We start from the raw sequence: 24242 nt of genomic DNA, 5'->3' as shown, positions 1-24242 counted from the left end.
ATTACGATTTTCTGGCCCACATTACGATTTTCTGGTGAACACTGCCCAAGTTACGATTGTCTGGTGAATGCTGTCCATGTTACAATTTTCTGGTGAACTCTGCCCACATTACGATTTTCTGTCCCACATTACGATATTCTGGTGAACGCTGCCCACATTACGATTGTCTGGTAAATGCTGCCCACGTTACAATTTTCTGGTGACTGCTGCTCACGTTACTATTTTCTGGTGACTGGTGCCCACATTACGATTTTCTGGTGAACTCTGCCCACATTATGATTTTCTAAAGGCCCACATTACGATTTTCTGGTGAACTCTGCCCACATTACGATTTTCTGGCCCACATTACGATTGTCTGGTAAAATGCTGCCCACTTTACAATTAATTTACAGTGAAACGCTGCCCCATTACGATTATTTGGCACCTATGGGGGGGGGGCCCATCCAAATATTCGCAGGGGGGCCCAGTGATTTCTAGTTACGCCCCTGATCTATATGTTACCATATGATAGATCAGTAATACTAGACCTATGAGTCAGATGCCACTAGACATCCTGGCCACTTGGCTGAGTTCCCCTTCCACCACTGAGCTCTGAGTTGTGGAGATTTTAGTTCAAAGTCAGCAATGGCAGCCGGCAACGCCTCTCAATGATCTTCCACTTTAAAAAGTAGTGATGCAGTGATAGCAAGTAATTTAACATAATAGATAAAACGAGGTAGAAAATCAAAAGTCTAATTCAGGGGTGTCAATGCCAATCACATAAGGGGCCAAAACACACATTCTAAGTCGCGGGCCAAACTGTTGAATTGAGACAGTTCAGCAAATGTTAAAGCGGATCCAAGATGAAAAACTAACTATAACAAGTAACTTGTCTATATATCTTATCTAAAGTTTAGATAGTTTACACAGCAAATCTAGCTGCAAACAGCTTTAATAGAAAATGATTATTTCTTCCTGTGATACAATGACAGCAGCCATGTTGTTTGTAAACTTTACACAGAGGCAGGCTTATCTGTATCTTGAGCACTCAACCTGTGAACCTGTGAAAAAACCTAATCCCCCCTCCTCCCCTCTGCCTCTGAAATCAATGGCTAGTAACACCTCCTCCTCCTCCTACCCAGACTGAGAACCCATGAGCCCTTGCTACTGCCAAGGCTCTCTGAAAACCTGTGGGTGTGGTTTATTTAGTTATAGGGAATTAGAGTATTAAAACAAAACTAAAAAATCATTTGGCTTGAGGAATTCCCTATAAACAATAGGAAAGGAACACAATTATGCAATGAATAAAAGTTCACCTCGGATCCACTTTAAATCTTAATAAAGTGGCGTAACTATAGTGACCTTGGGGGACCTGCTCCTCCCCCTTCTGCAGTGTAGCAGTGTAATATTTACAGTACCTGCCCCAGTGCTGCTTCAGGTCTCCTCTGGTCTTCCTGATAATACCTCAGGCTCTGAATGCAGGTCACGTGATTGGAAGCTGGAGGTATGGAAGCATAGAGCAGTGTTCTCCCCAGGCCCTTTTAGCTGGGAGCTCCACCCGGGTAGTTTTGGTTAGCACCCGGCTGTCATCGGCTTACCTCCTCCTATGCTGTAAGCAGAATCGCGCAGAGAAGCATCGGCCCTGCATTCTCTCATATTGCCCCACCCGGCTACTTTTTCATGCCACCCAGCTTCTTTTTCAAGCCACCCTGTTGGAAAAAATTTCTGGGGAGAACACTGTAGAGCATGCAGCTGCTGGGGCAGGTTAATATTACACTGCTGCATCACTATTATGGCTTTACCAGTCATATAAAGGAGGGGGGATCCAAAGCAGGGGGTTCCTTGGTAATTTTTCAGTGGGGGTTGTTCCTGCACCCTGGCTCAAACTGACCCCATCACCAGTGTGCTCTTCTTATACTGCATAAAGTAATGCACATTTAAAGCTTTTAAGGGCCACATAAAATGGCAAGGAGGGCTGCATTTGGCCCATTGAGTTTGACACCTGTGGTCTAATTCAATCACTCTGTAAAAGCAGTAAATGATACAACCCACTGTGCACAGTAAAGCAACAGCCATTTGTTAAATACACAACGCTTACCCCGACTCTTCCAAACTCGCAGGCCAAATCCAGAGGAGTCTTTCCAGATATATCCATGATGCAGGGGTTGGACTGGTGCTGTAGTAACATTTCCGACTGAATAAGAAGAGGTGTACATAAATGAGAATGATTGGCTGAAAAGATAAATGGCAGCACATGGCAAAACACAATACGACTAGCAGATTGACTGACTGAAGGTCTTTCCATCCTAAAATGTGATGGTTGGTGAGGGCTGAGACACACTGGCTAGAGATTTGCACAGCATTTTTGCGTTTAGAAAAAGGTTTTTTCGTTTTCTTGAACGAGAATTGTGGCAAAATCTTACTATTTAGAAAAATCACGGCAAAATCAATCATGGCAATTTTACCACAATTTTTGTTCAACTGAATGAGAAAATGTTTTTAAAAATGCAAACGCTGTGCAGAACTCCAGCCAATGTGCCTTAGCCATGAGACTCACAGGCCAGGTGAGTATAGTCTGGCACTGTCCACTAGTCTACTGGGCTGACACTTGTCTGTTTTACAACAACGTTTATAAAAGCAGCTAGGCTACTGCTTCTCCACATTATTACAGCATTTAACCTTCTATGAAAGTTGTTACTTGCCAAATACCCCTGTACTGTACAGTCATGTTGGTAGCCTTAAGGCTAGTAAAGTGTCTGTTGCTATGAAAGGGAGGAGACACGGTGCACACCACATGATGGGGCATCTTCCATCAGGGTGGGGTGAGAGCAATGCATTGGTGGGTTAGTGAGGTGTTGGATATTGCTAAATGTCTATAGGTGATGTCTGGGGGCTCCTGTACAGACATAAGATTCTCAGCTGAGACAGTCCATAATACACATTTATTTCTAAACCTAAATTCTTGGTTCCTGAATTCTACATAGATGACAGGTGAAATAATAGGTGTAATTATGTGATAACCATAGCTTCCAACAGAGCCTTTTTCAGAGGGAAAGTCCTTTTTTCAGACACTAAATCCCTCTGTCCCTCTTTCAGGACTGATGTACAGATCTGTGTAAATCTATGTACAGTGGTTTGCAAAAGTATTCGTCCTCCTTCAAGTTTTCCACATTTTGTCATATTACTGCCACAAACATGAATCAGTTTTATTGGAATTCCACTTGAAAGACCAATACAGGTATTAGTAATCTCCAATGTCTTGCGCACAAGTACCATGATAAATATTTTGCTTTCCCAAGATATTGTGAACAGCCTATGATGTTATTTTATACATCTGTTATGTTGTGACATATCTCACTGTTTTGGAGGTGATAAACATGTTAAATGAACACAATAAAAACCTTTTGAAATAAAAAAAAAAAAAGAAAGACCAATACAAAGTGGTGTACACGTGAGAAGTGGAACAAACATTTTTTACAAATAAATAACTGCAAAGTGGGGTGTGCGTAATTATTCAGCCCCCTTTGGTCTGAGTGCAGTCAGTTGCCCTTAGACATTGCCTGATGATTCCCAATGACTAAATAGAGTGCACATGTGTGTAATCTAATGTCAGTACAAATACAGCTGCTCTGTGAGGGCCTCAGAGGTTGTCTAAGAGAATCTTGGGAGCAACAACACCGTGAAGTCCAAAGAACACAACAGACAGGTCAGGGATAAAGTTATTGAGAAATGTAAAGCAGGCTTAAGCTGCAAAAAGATTTCCAAAGCCTTGAACATCCCACGGAGCACTGTTCAAGCGATCATTCAGAAATAGAAGGAGTATGGCACAACTGTAAACCTACCAAGACAAGGCCGTGTACCTAAACTCACAGGCCGAACAAGGAGAGCGCTGATCAGAAATGTAGTCAAGAGGCCCATGGTGACTCTGGACGAGCTGCAGAGATCTACAGCTCAGGTGGGGGAATCTGTCCATAGGACAACTATTAGTCGTGCACTACACAAAGTTGGAAGAGTGGCAATAAGAAAGCCATTGTTAACTGAAAAGCATAAGAAGTCCCGTTTGCAGTTTGCCACAAGCCATGTGGGGGACACAGCAAACATGTGGAAGAAGGTGCTCTGGTCAGATGAGACCAAAATGGAACTTTTTGGCCAAAATGCAAAACGCTATGTGTGGCAGAAAACTAACACTGCACATCACTCTGAACACACCATCCCCATTGTCAAATATGGTGGTGGCAGCATCATGCTCTGTGGGTGCATCACTTCAGCAGGGACAGGGAAGCTGGTCAGAGTCGATGGGAAGATGGATGGAGCCAAATACAGGGCAATCTTGGAAGAAAACCTCTTGGAGTCTGCAAAAGACTTGAGACTGGGGCGGAGGTTCACCTTCCAGCAGGACAATGACCCTAAACATAAAGCCAGGGAAACAATGGAATGGTTTAAAACAAAACATATCCATGTGTTAAAATGGCCCAGTCAAAGTCCAGATCTAAATCCAATCGAGAATCTGTGGCAAGATCTAAAAACTGCTGTTCACAAAACGTTGTCCATCTAATCTGACTGAGCTGGAGAAGTTTTGTAAAGAAGAATGGGCAAGGATTTCAGTCTCTAGATGTGCAAAGCTGGTAGAGACATACCCTAAAAGACTGGCAGCTGTAATTGCAGCAAAAGGTGGTTCTACAAAGTATTGACTCAGGGGGCTGAATAATTACGCACACTCCACTTTGCAGTTATTTATTTTTTTAAATGTTTGGAATCATGTAGGATTTTTGTTCCACTTCTCACGTGTGCACCACTTTGTATTGGTCTTTCAGGTGGAATTCCAATAAAATTAATGATTGTGGCAGTAATATAACAAAATCTGGAAAACTTCAATAGTTTTGCAAACCACTGTATTTTTCTATCATTTAAATTTATTACTTACTGTATATAGTCGACTATAAGTCTTGAAATTTAGGTCTGATTCATTAAATAAAAGTGTAGGGGTCGACTTATACACGAGGTACACTGTGGACTGCATTAGGTACACTGCAGTATGTCAGAGGTGGGGTGTAGCTGGCCCTGAAAAACCTGCACACTTTTATCAATTAAATAAAGTACCTATCAGTACTATGGGTAAGGCTAATTTCACACCAGGACGTTGCGTTAGAGGGGGCGTTAAGGTCGCATAACGTCCCCCTAACGGAACGCCTGGTGGTGCTGGATCTGGACGTCAGAGTGAGCCGCGTTGTGCAGCTCACTCTGGCGTCAGTGATGCCGTGATGCGCACTCTTGTGCGCATGCGGCATCACGTGGTCCCGCCGGCCAATCGCCGCACAGAGCGGCTGCTCCAGGAAGTAAACACTGCACGTCATAACGTGCAGTGCATATTAATTAGCCATGTGCTTGGCCGCTCTCCGCTCCTCCCCAACATTACTGAGCATGTGCAAGCAGTCTAACGCGGCTCAGCCGCGTCCAAAGTACTGCATGCAGTACGTTGTCTTGTGACGCAGCGTTACAATGTAACGCAACGTCCGCACTGTGAACAGCCCCATTGATTTTTCATTACTGTGCGGTGGGCTGCGTTACAGGCTGCTCTAACGTGCGCCTGTAACGTCCCACTGTGAAACCAGCCTAACTCACCCTCCAATTGATTTGAGTCTCATAGTACTGATAGGTACTTTATTTAATTGATAACTGTGTAATGGATTTTCAGGGCCAGCTACACTCCACCTCTGACATAATGCAGTGACTTCCATGTGGGGGGAGGGATCAGCAAAGACACCCGCCTGTACACTGTCTACCTCATGTTCGCTGTTTTTAAATTATTTTAACATTTGTATATGTAATTGATATATGGTAGTAATCTACTTACCTATTAATTGGCACAATTAGAGCTGATTGGGTCAAATCTGACTCAAATGTTGCTACTGTTTATTCCCTGTGCAATCATTCAGCATCGTTGTAATTTAGACTTATACTTAAGTCAGAAAAAAATTCCAGTTTAAGAGGGTCAAATATTGGTGGGTCGACTTATACACGAGGTCAACTTATATTCGAGGATATACGGTATTTTTAAAATGTTAAAATAAATGAGAACTAATGATAATAGAGAGGACCAGTGTGGTCTGAATTTTAAATTTTTTTTTGCTTCTGAATTCTTTCTGGTACCAGTAACTAGGGGTGTGTCGGGAGCATGATTAGGGGTGTGGCAGGGGCGTGCCTTGAAGGGTCCGTCTTGTCTCAGAAAGTTGGGTGGCACCGTATGTGATAACTTAACATTAATATAGTTGTGCCTCGGGCTGGAAACTACTGTACACTGGCTGCCATCGCTGTAATGATGATGAAGCCATATAACACAAAGCCACTCACCACATCGTAGTGCCCATGCTGTGCCGCCTGGTGTAAGGGAATCTGCCCCTCATCAGAGGGAATGTTCACAGCAGAGCCCGCCTTCAGCAGCAACTTCATTGGTTCCTTCTTACCCTGCCAGGCAGCATAGTGGAGCGGGCGCATCCCTGCAGGAGAAACACACATGGTTCAGCCAGAGCTCATCTCACGCACTGCAGCAGCCAACCAACAGCAGCAAACCAACAACTTTACAACTAATGAGACCCAGGCGGCTGCAACTTCAACCAAACCCAATGCAAGCCCAGGTTACTGAAACATGATGGAGAACAAAATAATCACAGGAAATTGCAACAGAGGTAAAAAGGCAAACTAGAGAGATTAAGGTGAGCTGATGAGCTTCGCTATAGGTCAGAAAAGCCATTCATCTCATTAAGGCCTCTTCCACACAGGAGGCTGTCAGCTGCTGCTGTGCACTGGCTAGGCATTTGCTAGCGCCCCAAAAAGGCAGTGGAAAGGCAGTTCACCTATAGGGCTTGATTCACAAAGCGGTGCTAACTGTTTAGCACGGGTGTGCTAAACAGTTAGCACGTGAAGGGCTGTTCGCGGACTTTTGCGCGCGCAAAGTGCCGCGATTCACACTTCACGTGCTAACTGTTTAGCACACCCGTGCTAAACAGTTAGCACCGCTTTGTGAATTAAGCCCATAGAGTCACATCTGAGCGTGGCTGTTCTCAGATGTGACAGGTTACGTTTTTCTGCTACCAGGTAACGCCACTGTGTGTCAAATGATGACATCTGGGGGTTACAAATGCTGCCATGCAGCTAAAAGGCAGTGAAGGCCAGCAGCCGCGAGGCTGAACTGTCAAACACGCAGTTCAGCTTATCGTGTGAAAAAGGGCGAAGGTAGGGTTGAACCAAATTCTGTTTTCATAGAAATTCAGTGTTCCGCAGGAAAATATTGATTTTGTGTTCCGATTTTTGTGTTCCAAAGGCATTTCCTATTGAAGTAAATGGCCCCGATTTCCGTGGTTAATAGCAAAGACCATGAATAGAAAGCATGCTATCGCCACCAAATTTTCAAAAATAATCTGAAAAAGCCATGTAGTTTTTGAGAAAATCGATTTTAACGTTTCATAGGAAAAATGATGCATAATTAAACTTCATAACTTCATATGTGTATGAATGTGTCGTTATTGAGGTAAGACCCCCTTCCACCCCACCACGTGTCCCTGTGTCCATGCTGTATCATTACCACACCCTCCACCTATTACTCATATCAATAAAGCATTTACAGAGGGCCAGAACTCTTGTACAGGACAGAAGGAAAACATAGAGAAATGCACATTCTATGTATTTAGAGAGTGTAGCCGGTCTAACTCCTCCTTGTCTGTGACTAAGGACAAGTTGTAATTTGATCTCAGCTTAGTCAGGTGGCTGCCTCGGCAGAGCAGCTAATTGGTAAACACAGGATGTTACCAAAATATGTCTGCTTCCATGGAAGCAGGAAGTAGACACACTGCAGATTTATTGCAGGATTGATATCAGCTGTAACATTGAAAGGTTTTACTTTGAAGGTTAAAAAGTTGTTGCTTATCTTTTTTTAGAGAAAAGAGAAGTTCTGAGTTCAGGTCCGCTTTAAGTATCCCATTGCCTGCACTATTACTGATTTGTGAGATATCGGGAAAGTGGGGGTCATGGCGAGGATACAACTCAGAACTAGAACTTTTGTCACACCTGAAACATGTACCTAGGTTTGTAGGGAAAGGTGTGTGTGGACAGGGCTGCTTAAACCCACAGATATTACAGTGCCTGTCAAAGGGAGCAGTACATTTATTGATAGTCAAGGAAAAAAAAGTGATTTATTCTTCCTGTCCTGAGTTCCAAGGGATCACAAAAAATATATCTGCTCTCTGCACAATTTTTCTACTGACTGCATGTACACAGCCACAGATAAGGAATAAAAGATTTTGTAGACTGTCCCTAATCCATCCCCCCAATGTCTGTGGCTATTTTGGTATGGAGGGTGGGGGTGGAGTTAAGGGGTGTATATATAAAATAGCCGCGGGCAAATTTGGGTGCAGGGTAAAGCGAAGGACAGCTCACCCTGCTCCCGCTGAAACTCGGGGTCGTGTTAAATACTATTTGTCCTCCGAATTGTCGCACCTCGGGGGAGGGACATGTAAGTCGTGCACGGCCTATTGCCGGGAGACAAATTACCGCTTTATTTTATCTAATTTGAGCTCTGGCCATCACCGGCGCCCAAGTAAGTCACTGGAAAAAAACACATAAAGGTAGGCGATGGCCTCTAGTTAGGACATTTAAATAAGTTATTTAAGGAAAGGGACATGCTAAAGGGGGTGTGGCAAGAAAAATAGCAAAAAATCAGTAACCCTTTGCACGCTTGCATGCAAATGTTCAAACAAATGCATTCACAGATTCACTCATCCAGGCACCACTGTTATCCCTATAGCTAAATTAAAAGCCGGGGTCTTAGTTCACAAAGGAATGCATTCCTTTGCTTAGTCACCTACACTGCACAGAAGTACCCAGGTAAACATAGGTGTCCTAAATCTGGCCCTGTAACGTGCATAGTGCAGACATGCAAACATTCATTGCATCAAACCTATCAAGGAATTAGGAGCACACATCCTGACGTCCTCTCCTGGGACAGCGCATCATACCAATCGCACAAGGGAGCTAACGTAATGTATCCATGCGCACAATGCCGGCACAAGGGAGCATGGATACATGACCACATATCACTGAGCAGATGCAGTCATTAGAACAATTGTGCAGAGAGAGGAGCTTTTTTAAACTCCTTGCCCTTAGTTGTCAGTCTCTCAGGACGGGCCCCCTGTGGTTTTTGCCCCCCCCCCCTGCAGCTGCATCCCTTGCAGGGTCTATTGTTACGCCCCTGGTCTGATCTGCAGATGAATGTCCGTTAACCGCTTGTCGACCACGTCACACCGATGGGAGTGGCCGCGGCGGCAGCCCCAGGACCAGCTAACGCCGATTGGCATAAAGTCCTGGGGCAGCAGTTTGCAGGAGATCGCGCGCAGCCTGCGCGCGCATCTCCCGCTTGGTGGGCAGAGCCGAGCTGTTACACAGAGAAGCCGCCGTGTATTTATTGTACAGCGCTCAGCAGCAGTACTGCGATCAGCAGCAGCGCTGTACTGGGGACAGCCGTGTGACACGGCTGTCCCCCTGGGGGACAAGAGAGCGATCAGCTCTCATAGGCAGAAGCCTATGACAGCCGATCGCTGTGATTGGCCGGCTGGGGGGAGGGAGGAGATTTTGAAAAAAAAAAAGTAATAAATAATACAAAAAACAACAACAAATAAATATTTATTTAAAAAAAATAAACACAGGGGGGGGGGGGGGGATGGGGGGCGATCAGACCCCACCAACAGAGAGCTCTGTTAATGGGGAGAAAAGGGGGGGAATCACTTGTGTGCAGAGTTGTGCGGCCCTGCAGCTTGGCCTTAAAGAGACTCCGTAACAAAAATTGCATCCTGTTTTTTATCATCCTACAAGTTCCAAAAGCTATTCTAATGTGTTCTGGCTTACTGCAGTGCGTTCTACTATCACCATCTCTGTAATAAATCAACTTATCTCTCTCTTGTCAGACTTGTCAGCCTGTGTCTGGAAGGCTGCCAAGTTCTTCAGTGTTGTGGTTCTATGATGCATCTCCCCCCTCCAGGCCCCTCTCTGCACACTGTCTGTGTATTATTTAGACTAGGGCAGCTTCTCTCTTCTCTCTTATCTTTTACAAGCTGGATAAATCCTCCTCTGAGCTGGCTGGGCTTTCACATACTGAGGAATTACATACAGGCAGAGCTGTCTGCACTCTGCAGGAAGAAACAGCCTAAGGGCTCGTTTCCACTATAGCGAATCCGCATGCGGGCACTGCATGCGGATTCGCATACTTAATGTTAGTGGATGGGGCTGTTTCCACGTGTGTGGCGGCGGCGTTTTTCGGTGCGGGGAAAATCTGCACGACAGGGTCGTGCAGATTCGCGTGCGGCAGGAATGCGGGCGAATCGCCGCTAATGTATTCAATAGGGAAATCGCATGCGGCTTTGTCATGCGGATTTCCCCGCGATTTCGCATGAAAGCCAATGGAACTTAACACAGGCAGTGACATGGTTAAATTCGCATGGCTCCTTGCCATGCGAAATCGCATGCAAAATCGCGGGTAAATCCGCATGGGGAAACGCAGCCGCATGCGATTTCTTCAGCGGTGGAATCCAGGCGATTCCGCACCGCTACAGTGGAAACGAGCCCTTACACTTCAGTGGAAGATAGCTGCAGGGGGAAAGAAACACACAAATGATCTCTTGAGATTCAAAAGGAATGCTGTATACAGCCTGCTTGTGTATGAATGTATTTTCTATGTGTGGACATACTGTACATCAACCTACTTCCTGTTTTGGTGGTCATTTTGTTTGTTTATAAACAAACTTTTTAAAACTATTTTTAACCACTTTTAATGCGGCGGGGAGCGGTGAAATTGTGACAGAGGGTAATAGGAGATGTCCCCTAACGCACTGGTATGTTTACTTTTGTGCGATTTTAACAATACAGATTCTCTTTAAAGCTGCAGTGGCCAATTAAGCAGGAATTAGCCTGGTCACTAGGGGGGTTTAACACCATGGTCCTCAAAAGGTTAAACAAGCTGTGTATGAGGATCTGCAGATATCATAGACTATGAATGCATTTTGCAGAAACGGATCTTTTGCAGATACTGATCTGTTGAATGTGTGCAGCATTTTGCAAAGATTTCTGTCTGATGGGGAGTTCAACTCAACAGACTAGACTGTGTAGGTATGGCTCTCATACTACATGGAATAGGGTAGAATTGGTCTGTGATCTTTCATTTTCCAAACACTTTTATCTGATCTGTGTACCCACCTTAAGACTTGCTATTCTGACTGGCCAATCAGTGACCAATTTTACCACCTCCATGTGGTGTGAGAGCCAACAGATTATTAAGACAATGAATCAGAATGCTTAGGTAAACCCTCATACTACATAAGGTTGGTAACATTGGTCAGTGATTGGCCAATCATAATTAAAAGCGTGTACCAGGCATTAATCTTGAAACACACCTTCAACTCTGATTGTCCAATCACTGACCAATCTCACCACCTATACATAGTATGAGAGCTTACCTACACAATCTGGTCATGGTATTCAAAATCTGTTGGCCCTCATACTACATGCAGATGTACAATTGGCTACTCATTGTTCAATCAAAATTGAAGGTGTGTACCAGGCTTCTGCACTGCAGTAAATTCAGTAGCCATTAATGACTGGTGTCAAAAGCTTGAATGTTTAAACCAAGTAACCCGACAGAGAATTTAGTTCTAACCTAAACAAAACAAAAACATTTTTGGGTGAGGTTTCATTTTAAAGTGACTCAGACATAAACGTGAGCAACATAAACTGATCATATTATGATGAAAAAATGAATTCGCTTAACATTCAGTGAAGAGACAACTTCCTGATTTTCAGTTACAGAGATGTCCACAAATTAGAAGTACCATTGCAAAGAGCGTCAGGAGGAAGTCCACCAAGGTCAGGAGGAACTACCTCCTCTTTGACCTTTTTACATCTTCCAACTGGCCCTTCAATTTGACAGAAGACATTGTTTAATATAAAACTGAAGAAAAAAAAGGATGTGAATGGCACCCAACACAGATTAGCAAACTCACTCCGGATATACCGGCTCCACTGTGCGCACAGCAACCACAATAGTCCTATTTAGGCAATAGTAGAAAAGAGCTGGGCATCGATAGGTTAATGTTCATGAATTTTAATTTGTAAGGTACATCAAAAACAAGTGACACAAAAGGGGAAAGAATGGCCTAACAGCCATTTCACAGGGAACCCTGCTTCTTCAGAGTTCCCCATGAAACGGCTGTTAGGCCGGCCTTTCCCCTTTTGTGTCACTTGTTTTTGATGTACCTTACGGATTAAAATTAACTATCATTAACTCATCAGAGCCCAGCTCTTTTCTACTTTTGCCTAAATCATGGTTTAATACGTAGGTGCTGGAGCTTGTGTCACCACTCCCTCAGTTCCACTTTGTCTATATTGTATCTGCTTCAATCCCTAACTAATGTAGATCAGAAATGTAGCCAACCACTATACGTTCTATTTGGAGCAGCTGTGAATGAACTTCTGAAACAATCTGAATAATGGTTTATTACGTTGCTAGATTGAAGCAGGCTCATTGGTATGCGCTCACAATCATACTGTGCCTGAGGACAACTACGGAGCAGACAGTCGATTTACTGTCACGTCTGTTTGTGACTCTCCCTTAAAGCCGATCTGAACTCATTTCAGTTATATAAAATATGTAGTGAAAGGCACGTGGCGTCGGCTATCTATATTTTAAATACTTCTTGCCTGACTGTTGTACTGATTCTTTGCCTTAAAGGGCACCTGTGAGTTTAAAAAGGAAAAAAAATTAGATACTAAGCTCAGTAGAGGGAAGCGTTTGGATAATCCAGAGGCTTCGGGTTTGCCGTTCCAGCGGTGAGACTCTCTGAACCGATTTGGCAAGGGGTTCTCAAATAGGTTCGCGTGGCTGCGCTCCCATCAATGTATGAGTACGGCCACATTGTGCAGGTGCAAGATGACTCGTGCCTGCGCAGTAGCATGCAGCTACTCCCTTTTTTTTCCATGCAGAAGCGGCACTGTGCAACTGCGCAGTCCGGACGGGTGCGTGGCTGTGAAGACGAGGGTCCCTGCGGGGATCGGTGCATTGCTCCTGCATCGCAGAAGCTTCTGGGTCATTCAGAGGCTTTACCCTAGTGAGGTAAGAATCAGAATCAGAATCACTTTATTTCGCCAAGTACGGCAGGGCCATACTCGGAATTGCTTATGGTACACATGGCATAGACATAGTATGAGGACAGACACGAAAACACATACAAGTACCAATTTATATAGGTAGCAAAAACTTCAGTAGAGGTATAGATATGTCCTTTACGTATAGCATTCCCAGGAGCATTGGGAACCAGGGCAGGCGGAAGACGGATGCTGGCGCTAGGGCATGCTAGTAGGCAGGCCTCGACAGGGAAGGTTGGCGTTAAGCAGCCGAACCGCTTGGGGGTAGAAGGAGTTCTCCCGTCTGGTGGTTTTGGATGTTAATGTTCTGTAGCGGTGGCCCCGCGGGAGGATTTCGAAGTAGCGACTGCCTGGGTGGGAGGGGTCCCGGGAGATCATGGTGGCTCTCTTCATCATCCTGGCGGAGTGAAGGAGATCAAGAGGTGGAAGAGGAGACCCGATGATCTTCTCTGCGTCGGATATGACCCTCTGCAGTTTGAGTTTGTCACTGGCAGTTGCACCCGCGTACCAGACAATGACTGAGGAGCAGAGGATGGATTCTATGGTGGCGGAATAGAAGCTGGTGAGCAGTTTCCGGGGCATGCCGAATCGCTTCAGTTGGCGCAGGAAGAATAGCCTCTGCTGAGATTTCTTCTGAATTCTGATGGTGTTTTGTCCCCATTTCAGGTTGTTTGTGAGGGTCGTGCCTAGAAACCGTACAGATGACACCCTGGAGACTTCATTTCCCCCAATGAGGATGGATGTGGGGGGGGGAGGGTTCCTCCTGAAGTCAACGACTAATTCAACTGTCTTAGCTGTGTTGAGTACCAGGTTGTTGTCCCCGCACCAGTTGCAGATGCTCTCGACTTCGCCGCGGTATTCCTGTTCTCCGTTGCTGCCAATTAGGCCGATTATGGTGGTATCGTCCGCAAATTTGATGACCTTCACGGAGTCAGCGGACGAGATACAATTGATTGTATAGAGAGAGAACAGTAGAGGTGACAGGACGCAGCCTTGTGGAGCCCCTGTATTGGTGGTTCTGACGCTGGAATAGCAGTTTCCCATCCTCACCTGTTGCGTTCTGTTTGTCAGGAAGTGTTTGATCCATGCCCGAAGGGTGGGGTCTACTCCGAGCTGCGTCAGATTAGAGAGCAGGATATCTGGGCAGATCGTGTTGAACGTTGAGCTAAAGTCCAGGAACAGGATCCTAGCATAGGAGGCAGGGTTGTCTAGGTGCTCCGAGACGTATGCCATGCAAGCATTTATGGCGTCCTCCACGGATCTGTTTGCCCTATATGCGAATTGGAGTGGGTCCAGGTGGGCGTCAGTGAACTTCTTCAGGTGAGCAAGGACCAGCCGCTCGAGGAGCTTCATGATGTTAGAGGTCAGGGCCACCGGTCGGAAGTTGTTGTGCTCGGTGCTGCCTGGTTTTTTGGGGACTGGTACGATTATGGATCGCTTAAAACAGGAGGGGACTGTGCCCTCCAATAGTGACTGGGTGTATAAGGAGGAGAGCACAGGGGCTAGCCGTTCAGCACAAGTTCTCAAGCAGATCGACGACACCCCGTCGGGGCCAGAAGACTTCCTGGGATTTAGCTTGCGGAGTAGCCGGAGTACCTCAGCTTCATGGACGGCAGCAGGTGCCAGGGTGCCGGATTCCCCCGAGGGGGGGGGGGGTCACCTTGGCCGTGGCTGTTTGGTCTGTGCGCTGGCCAGGTTGTCGCTCGAACCTGCAGTAGAACTCATTGAGCTCCTCCGCCAGTTGAAGACTTGGGGTCACCGGCTGAGAAGCTGGTTTGAAGTTCGTGGCTGCCCTCAGGCCCTTCCATACTAAGCATCTATCGTTTGTGTTTTCGTAAACTGACAGGTTTACTTTAAATGCTGTGAGTTTGTGACCTGGCAGGAGAGTGATAATCAGGTGCTCTGACTTTCCTGGATACATGCTTCTTGCAGGTGTATTATATTACTACTGAAGCAAATGGTGAACATGACAGCCAGGCAATTGCCATTTTATTTTAGAATGTAATGAAGTAGGTACACTTCATATTCACCTCACTACATGGTACCACTTCGGGGTTGCACTATTGGAAATCTACGTTGTGTTTGTGGACGTCGTTTCTGATACGATGTATATTACCATAGCAGCGTCCCGCTGTCCCTGTGCACCTGCTGCTGAACCTATGTTGGAGATGCAACTTTCACCTCTTAGTGCTGGTCGAGAGCTATTCGATCATAGTGATAGCTGAATAAAATGTGCTTCTCACCTCTCCCGTTCCACTGATGATTGCTCCTCTCCTGTGTCCAGCACTGTAGCCAGCCTTGTATAGCCACAAGTATTGGAACCCGGCATACACAGCTGTATGATGCTGGCTGCAGTGATTACTGAGGAGTGCTTGCTTGTCACTTGAATTGAGGAGAGGCCAGCTAAATACTTACCTGCATGCTTCCAGCAGTTGATTTCTGCATGAGGAGGGGACCACTAGACTACCTAGGTAACATATACCGTATTTTGGGGTAAAAAAGTCCCTATGTCTTATATGCCAAGTTGCCAACTTATGAACACAGTCGATACGGAACTCCAACCATTGTGTCCTCCACTCACCCGTTGTGTCCTTCTCCATGGATAATGTAAAGCAGAGGCAACAGGACTCATTGGGCTCACTTCATCCATCAGCTCCAGGGGCGATCAGAGACCTCTCTTCTCCCTCACGGCTCTCCTAGTGCCGACTTCTGCTGATCGTGTCATCAGCAGCAGCTGGCACTAGGAGCTCCAAGAGAGAGAAGTGAGGTCTCTGATTGCTGCTGGATGAAGTGAGCCCACTGAGCCGTACTGTCGCTGCTTTACATAATTCAGGGAGAGCGGAAAAGGGCATAAGGGGTGAGCAGAGAAAACAAGGGGCTAGAAGGGGACACACAGGGGACTGAAGGGGACACATGGGGGAACAGAAGGGGACATATGGGGACAGAAGGAGACACATGGGGGACACAGGAGACACAAGAGGGACACAATAATTGGAGGAGACGCTCCTGGACCATAGACGCAACCAGGTTTAGTATGTTTTTTTACCCCTTGGTTTTTGCCCTCTACCTAGGTGTGTCTGATAGTCCAGAGCGTCTTATTTGCCACAAAATATGGTGTAAGGGGAAGAGGGCCTACTGGACCACAAGGACTAGACTTTCAGGGAAATCTGTAATCAAGGTGGGACCACTTACATATATTATATATATATATATATATATATATATATATATATATACACACACACACACACCGTATGTATAGTCACAAGGACCACTAGATTGCCAGTGGAAGTTGGCAGCAATATGCATCGGAGTCGCATGAAACACAACGTGGAATGCAGCTCCATGACCCTCTCCGGTCTTAGAGGTGCTGAAGTGCTTTAGACAGCATTATCCAAGTTTCTGAATAAGGAAACCCGGATTCCAACATTCGAACAGCAACACTTTATATAGTGCCAACTTCTGCAGCGCTGTACATAGTACAAAACAATTAGTGAGGAGCATAGACACATGAAAAGTTCAAAACTCTGTACAATCAGGACAGCCAGCAATAGACATACAAGTGCATATATAGTTGATGTGTGGTTTGAGACATCACCAATACTGGTACAATGCTCACTATATGGGGTCATAGGTTCCACAGTTTAGGAACACTATATGGGGACACAGCACAGGGACAAGCAGGGCTTGGTTTCATAAACTGAGGGGTTGGAGTCGGATGATTTTCGTACCCACTCCATAGCCCTGTAAGGGCTTTGGTGTTGGAGTCGGAGTCGAGGAGTCAGAGCAATTTTGGGCACCTGGAGTCGGAGGTTTCATAAACGGAGAAGTCGGATGATTTTTGTACCGACTCCACAGCCCTGGGGTCAAGTAGAAGCATACATATTAATACGCCGCCCGGTTATTTGGGCATTGGGAAATCTGTCCTACGTCTGACATTTTAAATGAGTTTTGTAGTGCCTGTGTACATAGATTAAGGCTAAGTTCACACTATGTGGGTTGCGTTACGCCTTTGCCACAACATGGGTATAACACAGCGCACACTGTACAAAAGCCCCATTATTTTTATGCAATCAAGGATTACAATGTAATGTACGGATTATCGCACACGTTATCCAAAAATGCTCCACAGGAAGTGTGTTAGGAATGGATATCGTGGTCTGTTACAACACAGGGATTTAAACATGCCCTATAAAAATGTAAGGGCAACACACATCAAGAGAAGAGAAGATAGAGGCACTGTTTATGCAAAAAAATCAATACCTTTTAATCAACGGTGAACAGACACACGTGGATACACAGTGGGGGTGAGGGAGGCCTGACAACTGTTTCGCTAAAAAAGCTTCCTCAGAGGCCAATAAGAAGAACAACTTTACCCAAGTACAGTCTGGTTATAAATGGTTTCCGGCGGCGCACAACCAGCACACACGGCAGCCGCGGCATCAAAACTCGCCCCCCCGGAAGTGACATTAGCGCTTGCTCAAACCAATTGGTGAGTGGCGAGTCTACTCGCTTCCTGCACACCATCACTTCCTGGATTGGACATCATTGCAAGCCTGCCTATTGGCTGCAAGTATAGGTCAGTTGCTATGGAGATCATAAACAAACTGTGGCGTACGTTACGCCAACAATACATGATCCGGTGTACCCAGTCAATCGTTCTTCCGCCATCTGATGCCAGCCTCTACTCTACTATTGTTGTAAGGGCAACACACACAGTATGATCTCAACCTTACAGGGTCTGCCTACCATGAGCCATCCTACAACATGCACCATTCGTCTCACCTTTGTTATCTTTGATGTCCACAGCAGCCTGAGCCTCCAGGAGGAGAGAGATGAGCTCCGTGTTGCCGATGAGTGCAGCATGGTGCAGAGCTGAAAACCTGAAAGAGACGATATTTACAGGGCGTCAGTGCTGGCATTGGGTATAGGTAATGCTGGCAAATCTTTCTGACTGGTGAGCCTGGATACACTGAGGTGATACAGGTGTCAGTTTACATGGCACAATCATACAGTTTCAGGTACCTTGCATACTTGTAGACTGCGTCGCACCGCAGTACACTTACACACAAATGAGGGGGAATAAGAGGAGGCTAAACTCTCTCAATGCATACAGGGTGCATTTCTCTATGTTTTCCTTCTGTCCTGTGCAAGACTTCAGGTCCACTTTAAAGGCTAACACTGTGTGGCTTACTGCAGTGATACACATACACGCATAAGATTGACATTACCACTGAGGGCCCGTTTCCACTACATGCAAATTTGTGTGGATTTTCTGCATACAAATTGGCATAGCAATGTATTTCAATGGACCCGTTTCCATTGTATCCAGAATCTGTATGCAGGAAAAATCTGCACAGCAATGTTGTCAGTTCCTGCACACTGCATCTGATTTTCACATTTGCACTTTCACATGTATTTTCTGCACGCATTTTCTGTGCACCATGTGCATTTGTATGCAGGAAAATGCATGCATTGTTTTCACAGTAGCTAGTATAATTGAAAGAGAAAAGACACAATACGAAGAATTATGCTGAATAGCGCCTCTATTCGTGACCTTGAGACTTTACTGTGTACTCGTATCTGTTTATTGCTTGAGGAAGTGGGAACATACCCATTAAACGCGTTGCACTGCTTGTTTTGGAGTATATTAATAAACCTGTTGTCATAAAACTGACGGTATCTTGTCTGCTTCGAGGAAGCGAGTCCACCACCACCTCTTGAGGGATTTTAAGCCTTTTAGAACCTTTTATCCTGCTGGCGCCTCTGTTCACTCTTACATTATCAATATCCACCCCTGGTGGAGGGGTTGATCCCCATTTTTTTCTTATCTACAGAGAGCGACTTTTAATCGTGCATGAGGACAGGTCTAATCTCCTCACCTGCCTATACAGTGGTTACCTAGGCGGTAACCCACGTTTGTGAGTATATACATTATATACTTTTCATTTCCAACCCCTTGTTTTGCATACTACACTATATTGGGCTCTCGGTATTTATTTTGTCTTTATCGTACTGTCTAATATGGTTACCCTCAGATGGGCTTTTAGAACCTCTAGCGCTGTAGCCGTTTCCTGTAAGCGGTGTGACAAGTGATCACCACCTACTTTCTGTGAACTACAAGTCTACCTCGTTATGTACAGGGCACATTATCTACTGCAATTCAGGAATGCTGGGAAATGTAGTCTGTCTGGCGTACCATATTTTTTGGACTATAAGACGCTCCTGACCATAAGGTGCACCTAGATTTAGAGGACAAAATCCAGGGGAAAAATATATACTAAACCTTGTGCATCCATGGTGAAGGAGCATCTTGTGGATTATGCTTCCTTTGTACCTCATGCCCCCTTGTACCTCGAGTCTCACTGTGTCCTCCTGTGTCCCCCCTGTGTTCCCATGTGTCCGCCTCTGTCCTCCTTGTGTCCTCCTCTATGCCCCTTTGTGCCCCCCGTGTCCTCCTCTGCATGGGCACAGTACAAGGAGTCCCGGACATTGGCAGGCATTCACAAGTCAGGAACTTCCTGCATTTATACTATAAGAAGCAGTGACTTTTTCCCCACTTTTGGGGGAGAAAAGGTGTGTCTTATAGTCCAAAAAATACAGTATATTGTTTTTCCTATGTTGGTTTTGGCATGCTCACATCTGACTGACTCACCCACTGGCTGAAACCAAAGAGGAAACGAAATGCCCTGTAGTTCAGTTTGCAAGAACAACCGGCCCATGAAATACATACTCTATCCACAAATTGGTTTCTATTCACTATATTCATTCACCAACCTGATTGCTATAAAAGTACATGCACACTCCAAATGTCTGTTGATCAAAATGATCATTGCTGTACAGGCACACTGCTTGGCTCTGTGATAAGCAGCCAGTTCTGTGTATAGAAAGGGAAGGGTGGAGGATAAGTGGCAGGTGCCCAAATATGTAAACTTCATTAGGAGATTCCACAAGAACAATACAAGTTCAATAGTGAGCCAATCCTATTCACTCTTTCCAATCCAATGTTGGACTGTATCCGACTTTAGATCAAAGTGTCGAACAAAGTCCTCTTCTCCGCCATTTAATTTAAATTTTAAGTGGATGCCAATCCAGACCGACATGGCATCAGCCTATGTAGGTCAAAGTGACAGACAAAATGCGTCAGTTGTTTGATCCCCTTTGGTATCATTCTATGTCACGTAATATTGTTATGTTGCCGCGCATGCAGTGGGGATGGAGCTACAGTGCACAAGCTGTCATGAGCCCCACTCCTCCGCTGATACTAGTGCCAGGAAGCAGAGATCTGGTCTGTGTGCTGTCCATGTATCCTCTTATTGAGGCATGCTAAAACCCCATCTGCACATGCTCAGTAGAGTCCTACTCATATCCCTCTACCGGTTTGCCTATATTTATTCCATAGGAGCAGGTCTAAAGGCAGATTAGTGTTAGGAGTGGAGAACGGGGAGTAGAGATTAGCTCAGGCAGAGGTCGGGGGTAAAATGGCTCTAGTGAGACCACCTAGTTATTCCCTCTCTTCATGCATCTAGTAGTACAACCCAATAAACTATAGATCTGGTAGTACAACTCGACAAAGGAGAATTCTCCCGACACACACACACGCACGCACGCACACACACACTTGAAAAAGTGCTAAAAGGGGGGGGGGGGGGGGGGGGTGATTGAGAAAATGGGCTAGAAAGGGTTAATCATTACCAAGTTTCTCAGTGACATCAAATGACCCCTTTACATACTTGATTGTCTCCTAATATTATTATAACAGTCCATTTTAGGATAATGAATATATAAAGCAAGCATGCAGTTCTGAAATCTGCCTGGCTGTGTTTAGTGGGGCTCTAGATCTGTGCAGTAACTGTGTCATAAGGCCACCGCTAATTGCTCTTGCAGTTCATCCTGACTGCAGCCTGCATACATAACACAGGAACTATTCATCATAAATCCACAGCCGGCATTGGCAGCGCCTCCTGCAGGGGCTACAGGCCGAGTGTGAGGGGTTACAGCTCCGCGCTACGCCCAGACATGCGATCTGCAGAGGTAATGAGATTACTAATCGCTCTGTGCTTTCTGGCCTCTGCTGTTTAGCTGCTGATTACAACACCAGGGTTGATGTTAGTAAATTTCCAGCCACGGCTGAGTAAAGCTGTCCGGCTTATCCAAGCAGAAAATCAGTATGGAGATTTCCCCTGTGCAGCCGCCCTCCCCAATATTTCGCTGTCAGTAGCGGAGGATGCTGAGCTGTGTCAGGGAGGCTGCCAGGAGGCACAGCCTTTCATGTGAGACAGCCAGGGGGCACTGCCAACACAAACACAGCACTGGAATCACTGTCACACTGATGAGATACGTCTGGCTGCAGGCAATGAAGTACAATGCATGACCCTTCAATCTTAAAGGGATACTCATTCAGCAATATCTATACCCTAACCGGCTACATAGCAGAATATGCAATGCAAATGTAACTTTCAGTGAGGAAAAATTCAGGGAAGATGTGCAGATAAGCAATATATGCCCTGTGTATAGTGTATGACCGTGTGGCTCACAATGTGCCCCATACAGGGTCTCTCCAATGGTGATTTAACATACCAGGGACCAGATGCAATTAACTTTTTCTCCTGAGTTTTCTCCTAGGAGATCATTTTTCATCTTCTTAAAGCTAATGGGAACCGACCTAAAAAAAGTCAGATACTCACCTAAGGAGAGGGAAGGCTCTGTCCTAATGAGACTTCCCTCTCCTCTCCCGGTGCCTGGTCCCGCTCAGGGCCGAGGCAGAGGCTGGAGAGGCTCCAGCCTCAGGGCGCAGTGTAGGAGGGGGCGCACAATTCATTCAGTTGTCATTCCCAATTGTGTCTGAAGCAGAAAGAAATAGGAAAAGGGGATACATGGCAGTGACTGCAAGTCAGATAACTAGAGATTAAGTTGTTGGGGAGGTTGTGGGCCCTGGGGCGCCTCTTAGTCTAGTAGCAATCAGTGTGTGACGGCTGGGGCGGAGAGATGGAGGGGCGCACTTTGGTGTCTCAGCCTTGGGTGCTGAAGGAACTTGTCCCAGCTCTGGTCCCGCTCAGGATCCCCCGTAGCAGTATTCGACCATTTCGGTCAAATACTGTCACTTTCGCCGCCGAAGAGAGGTTTCGGAAGTGTTCGGGAGCACTCGGGCTCCCGAAGACGGGCCGCTGCATACTGCGCATGCGCGAGTGCCCTGTATGTCGCACTCGCGCTTGCGCAGTATGGAGCCGCCGGTCTTCGAGTGCTCCCGAAGACTTCCGAAGTCCCCGCGGCGACGGATTTGAACGAAGGATCCACCGGGCACCGGGAGAGGATAGGCTCATTAGGACTCAGAGCCATCCCTCTCCTTAGGTGAGTATCTGACTTTTTTTATTTTAGGTGAGGTTACATTAGCTTTAAAATAACTGTATAGCACTTTGCGATGGAAAAAGTACCAAAAAGTAAGTGAAAAAGTACTGTCAAAATTATTTTGAGTATTTTCTTGCTTTCTGGGGTTTTAAAAAGCATTTTATGAGAAGTTGCATAGATGCGTTCGATAGATCATTTCCGACATTTCCGATATTCCTCTTGATCGTTTTACTGCTCGATTTCTCATAGAAGTGAATGGAAATTGATAAGAAAAGATAAGAGAATCAAGTGGAAAATTAAGCGGAAAAACAAATTGAAAATCAATCAAATGACAAAGCGACCGAAAAAAACGCATCATGTGTACCGAGCATTATGCAATTCACTTTTTCTCCTGAGTTTTCTCCTAGGAGATAACTTTTCATTTTCTATTTAAAAGTAACTTTTCAGCACTCTGCAACTGCAAAGGTACCAATAAAGTAGGTGTAAAAGTACTATCAAAATTATTTTGGAATGATTTCTTGCTTGCTGGCCATTTAAAATTCATTTTATGGATAAGTTTAAAAAATATCACCGAGGAGAAAACTTAGGAGGAATAAAAGTTATTTGCATATGGGCACTATTATTGTTATGGAAGCTGCTAAAGGACCACTATCGTAAAAAAATGTAGTGTAAAATACATGTGTACACATACCCTACATATAGATGTACGTTTCTCCCAGAGTAAAATGCATTAGCAATTTCTTTTCTTCTATGTAGCTGCTGCTTACAGTACACAGTAGAAATCTGACAGATCTGGTAGGTTTTGGACTAGTCCATCTCCTCATGAGGGATTCTCAGTATTTCCTTTATTCTTTACTAAAGCGCTTCTTGGAAAAGATCTATACAAAGATGCTGGCCAGCCTCCCTTCTTGCTTGCACAGCATTTTGGTAGTTGGACTGAGCAACTGACCTTCTGTAAGTGCTTTTGTAAATAAAGAAAATCCTGAGAATCCCCCATGTGGAGATGGACTAGTCCAAAACCCGCCTGGTCTTTCTTTACAACCTATTGTGACAGCGATAAAAGGAAAAATGAATTTATGGTGCATTTAACTCTGGAACAAATGTACATTTTATATGTATTCATTCGCATACATTTTAAAGTAAACCTGAGACAAAAGGATGGAAAAGTTTAATACATACCTGGAGCTTCTCCTCCAGGCCCCTCCACGCAGATCGCTCTCTCACCCCTGTGCTCCGCCTCCTGGATGGTCCGATAGATGTCCCGTTACCTTTAGCCAGTCGGGCGTACGGGGCATCTACCGGAGCATCCAGGAGGCGGAGGACGGGGTGAGGGAGCGATCTGCGTGGAGGGGCCTGGAGGAAGCCCAAAGTATGTATAAAACATTTCCATCCTTTCATCTCAGGTACACTTTAAATGTTGCAATTTTTCGTGATGGTGGTACCTTCCTAAAGGTAACCACTAACAGTCCAATTTCTAGCGAAAAATCATTCGAGCGATCAGAAATTCGGATTGGATTGGTTGTAAATAATCTCCACGATCAAACGATTATAAAAAAGTCGTCCGATTGGATTTTGGTCAAACCAAAATTTGGATTTACTTGTTGGTTGTGATAGATAGGAAGCAAAGATTGGTTCGTTGATGGTGAAGTGAATGATTTTTCTTCCGATCAGAATTATCTGATCGCTTGAACGATGTTTCACTAGAAATTGGATCGTTTGTAGCCACCTTA

General features: G+C 45.3%; 1 protein-coding gene across 5 annotated transcripts in view; it reads right to left on the bottom strand.

Moving 5' to 3' along the window:
• CASKIN1 (CASK interacting protein 1) overlaps positions 1-24242 on the bottom strand; it is a 361626-nt gene that overhangs the window by 100346 nt on the left and 237038 nt on the right. For all 5 annotated transcript variants that reach the window (XM_068244315.1, XM_068244317.1, XM_068244316.1 and 2 more), the window contains exons 3-5: positions 17950-18047; positions 6331-6476; positions 2078-2173 (exon numbers count right to left, since the gene is read on the bottom strand). In XM_068244315.1, the coding sequence (XP_068100416.1) occupies positions 2078-2173; positions 6331-6476; positions 17950-18047 (340 nt within the window). The remainder of the gene's footprint in view (positions 1-2077; positions 2174-6330; positions 6477-17949; positions 18048-24242) is intronic.

The sequence above is a fragment of the Hyperolius riggenbachi genome, chromosome 7 (genome assembly GCF_040937935.1).
Source record: "Hyperolius riggenbachi isolate aHypRig1 chromosome 7, aHypRig1.pri, whole genome shotgun sequence".
NCBI lineage: Eukaryota > Metazoa > Chordata > Amphibia > Anura > Hyperoliidae > Hyperolius > Hyperolius riggenbachi.
Note: the sequence above shows the minus strand (reverse complement) of the source record. Positions and strands in the feature narration are given on the sequence as shown.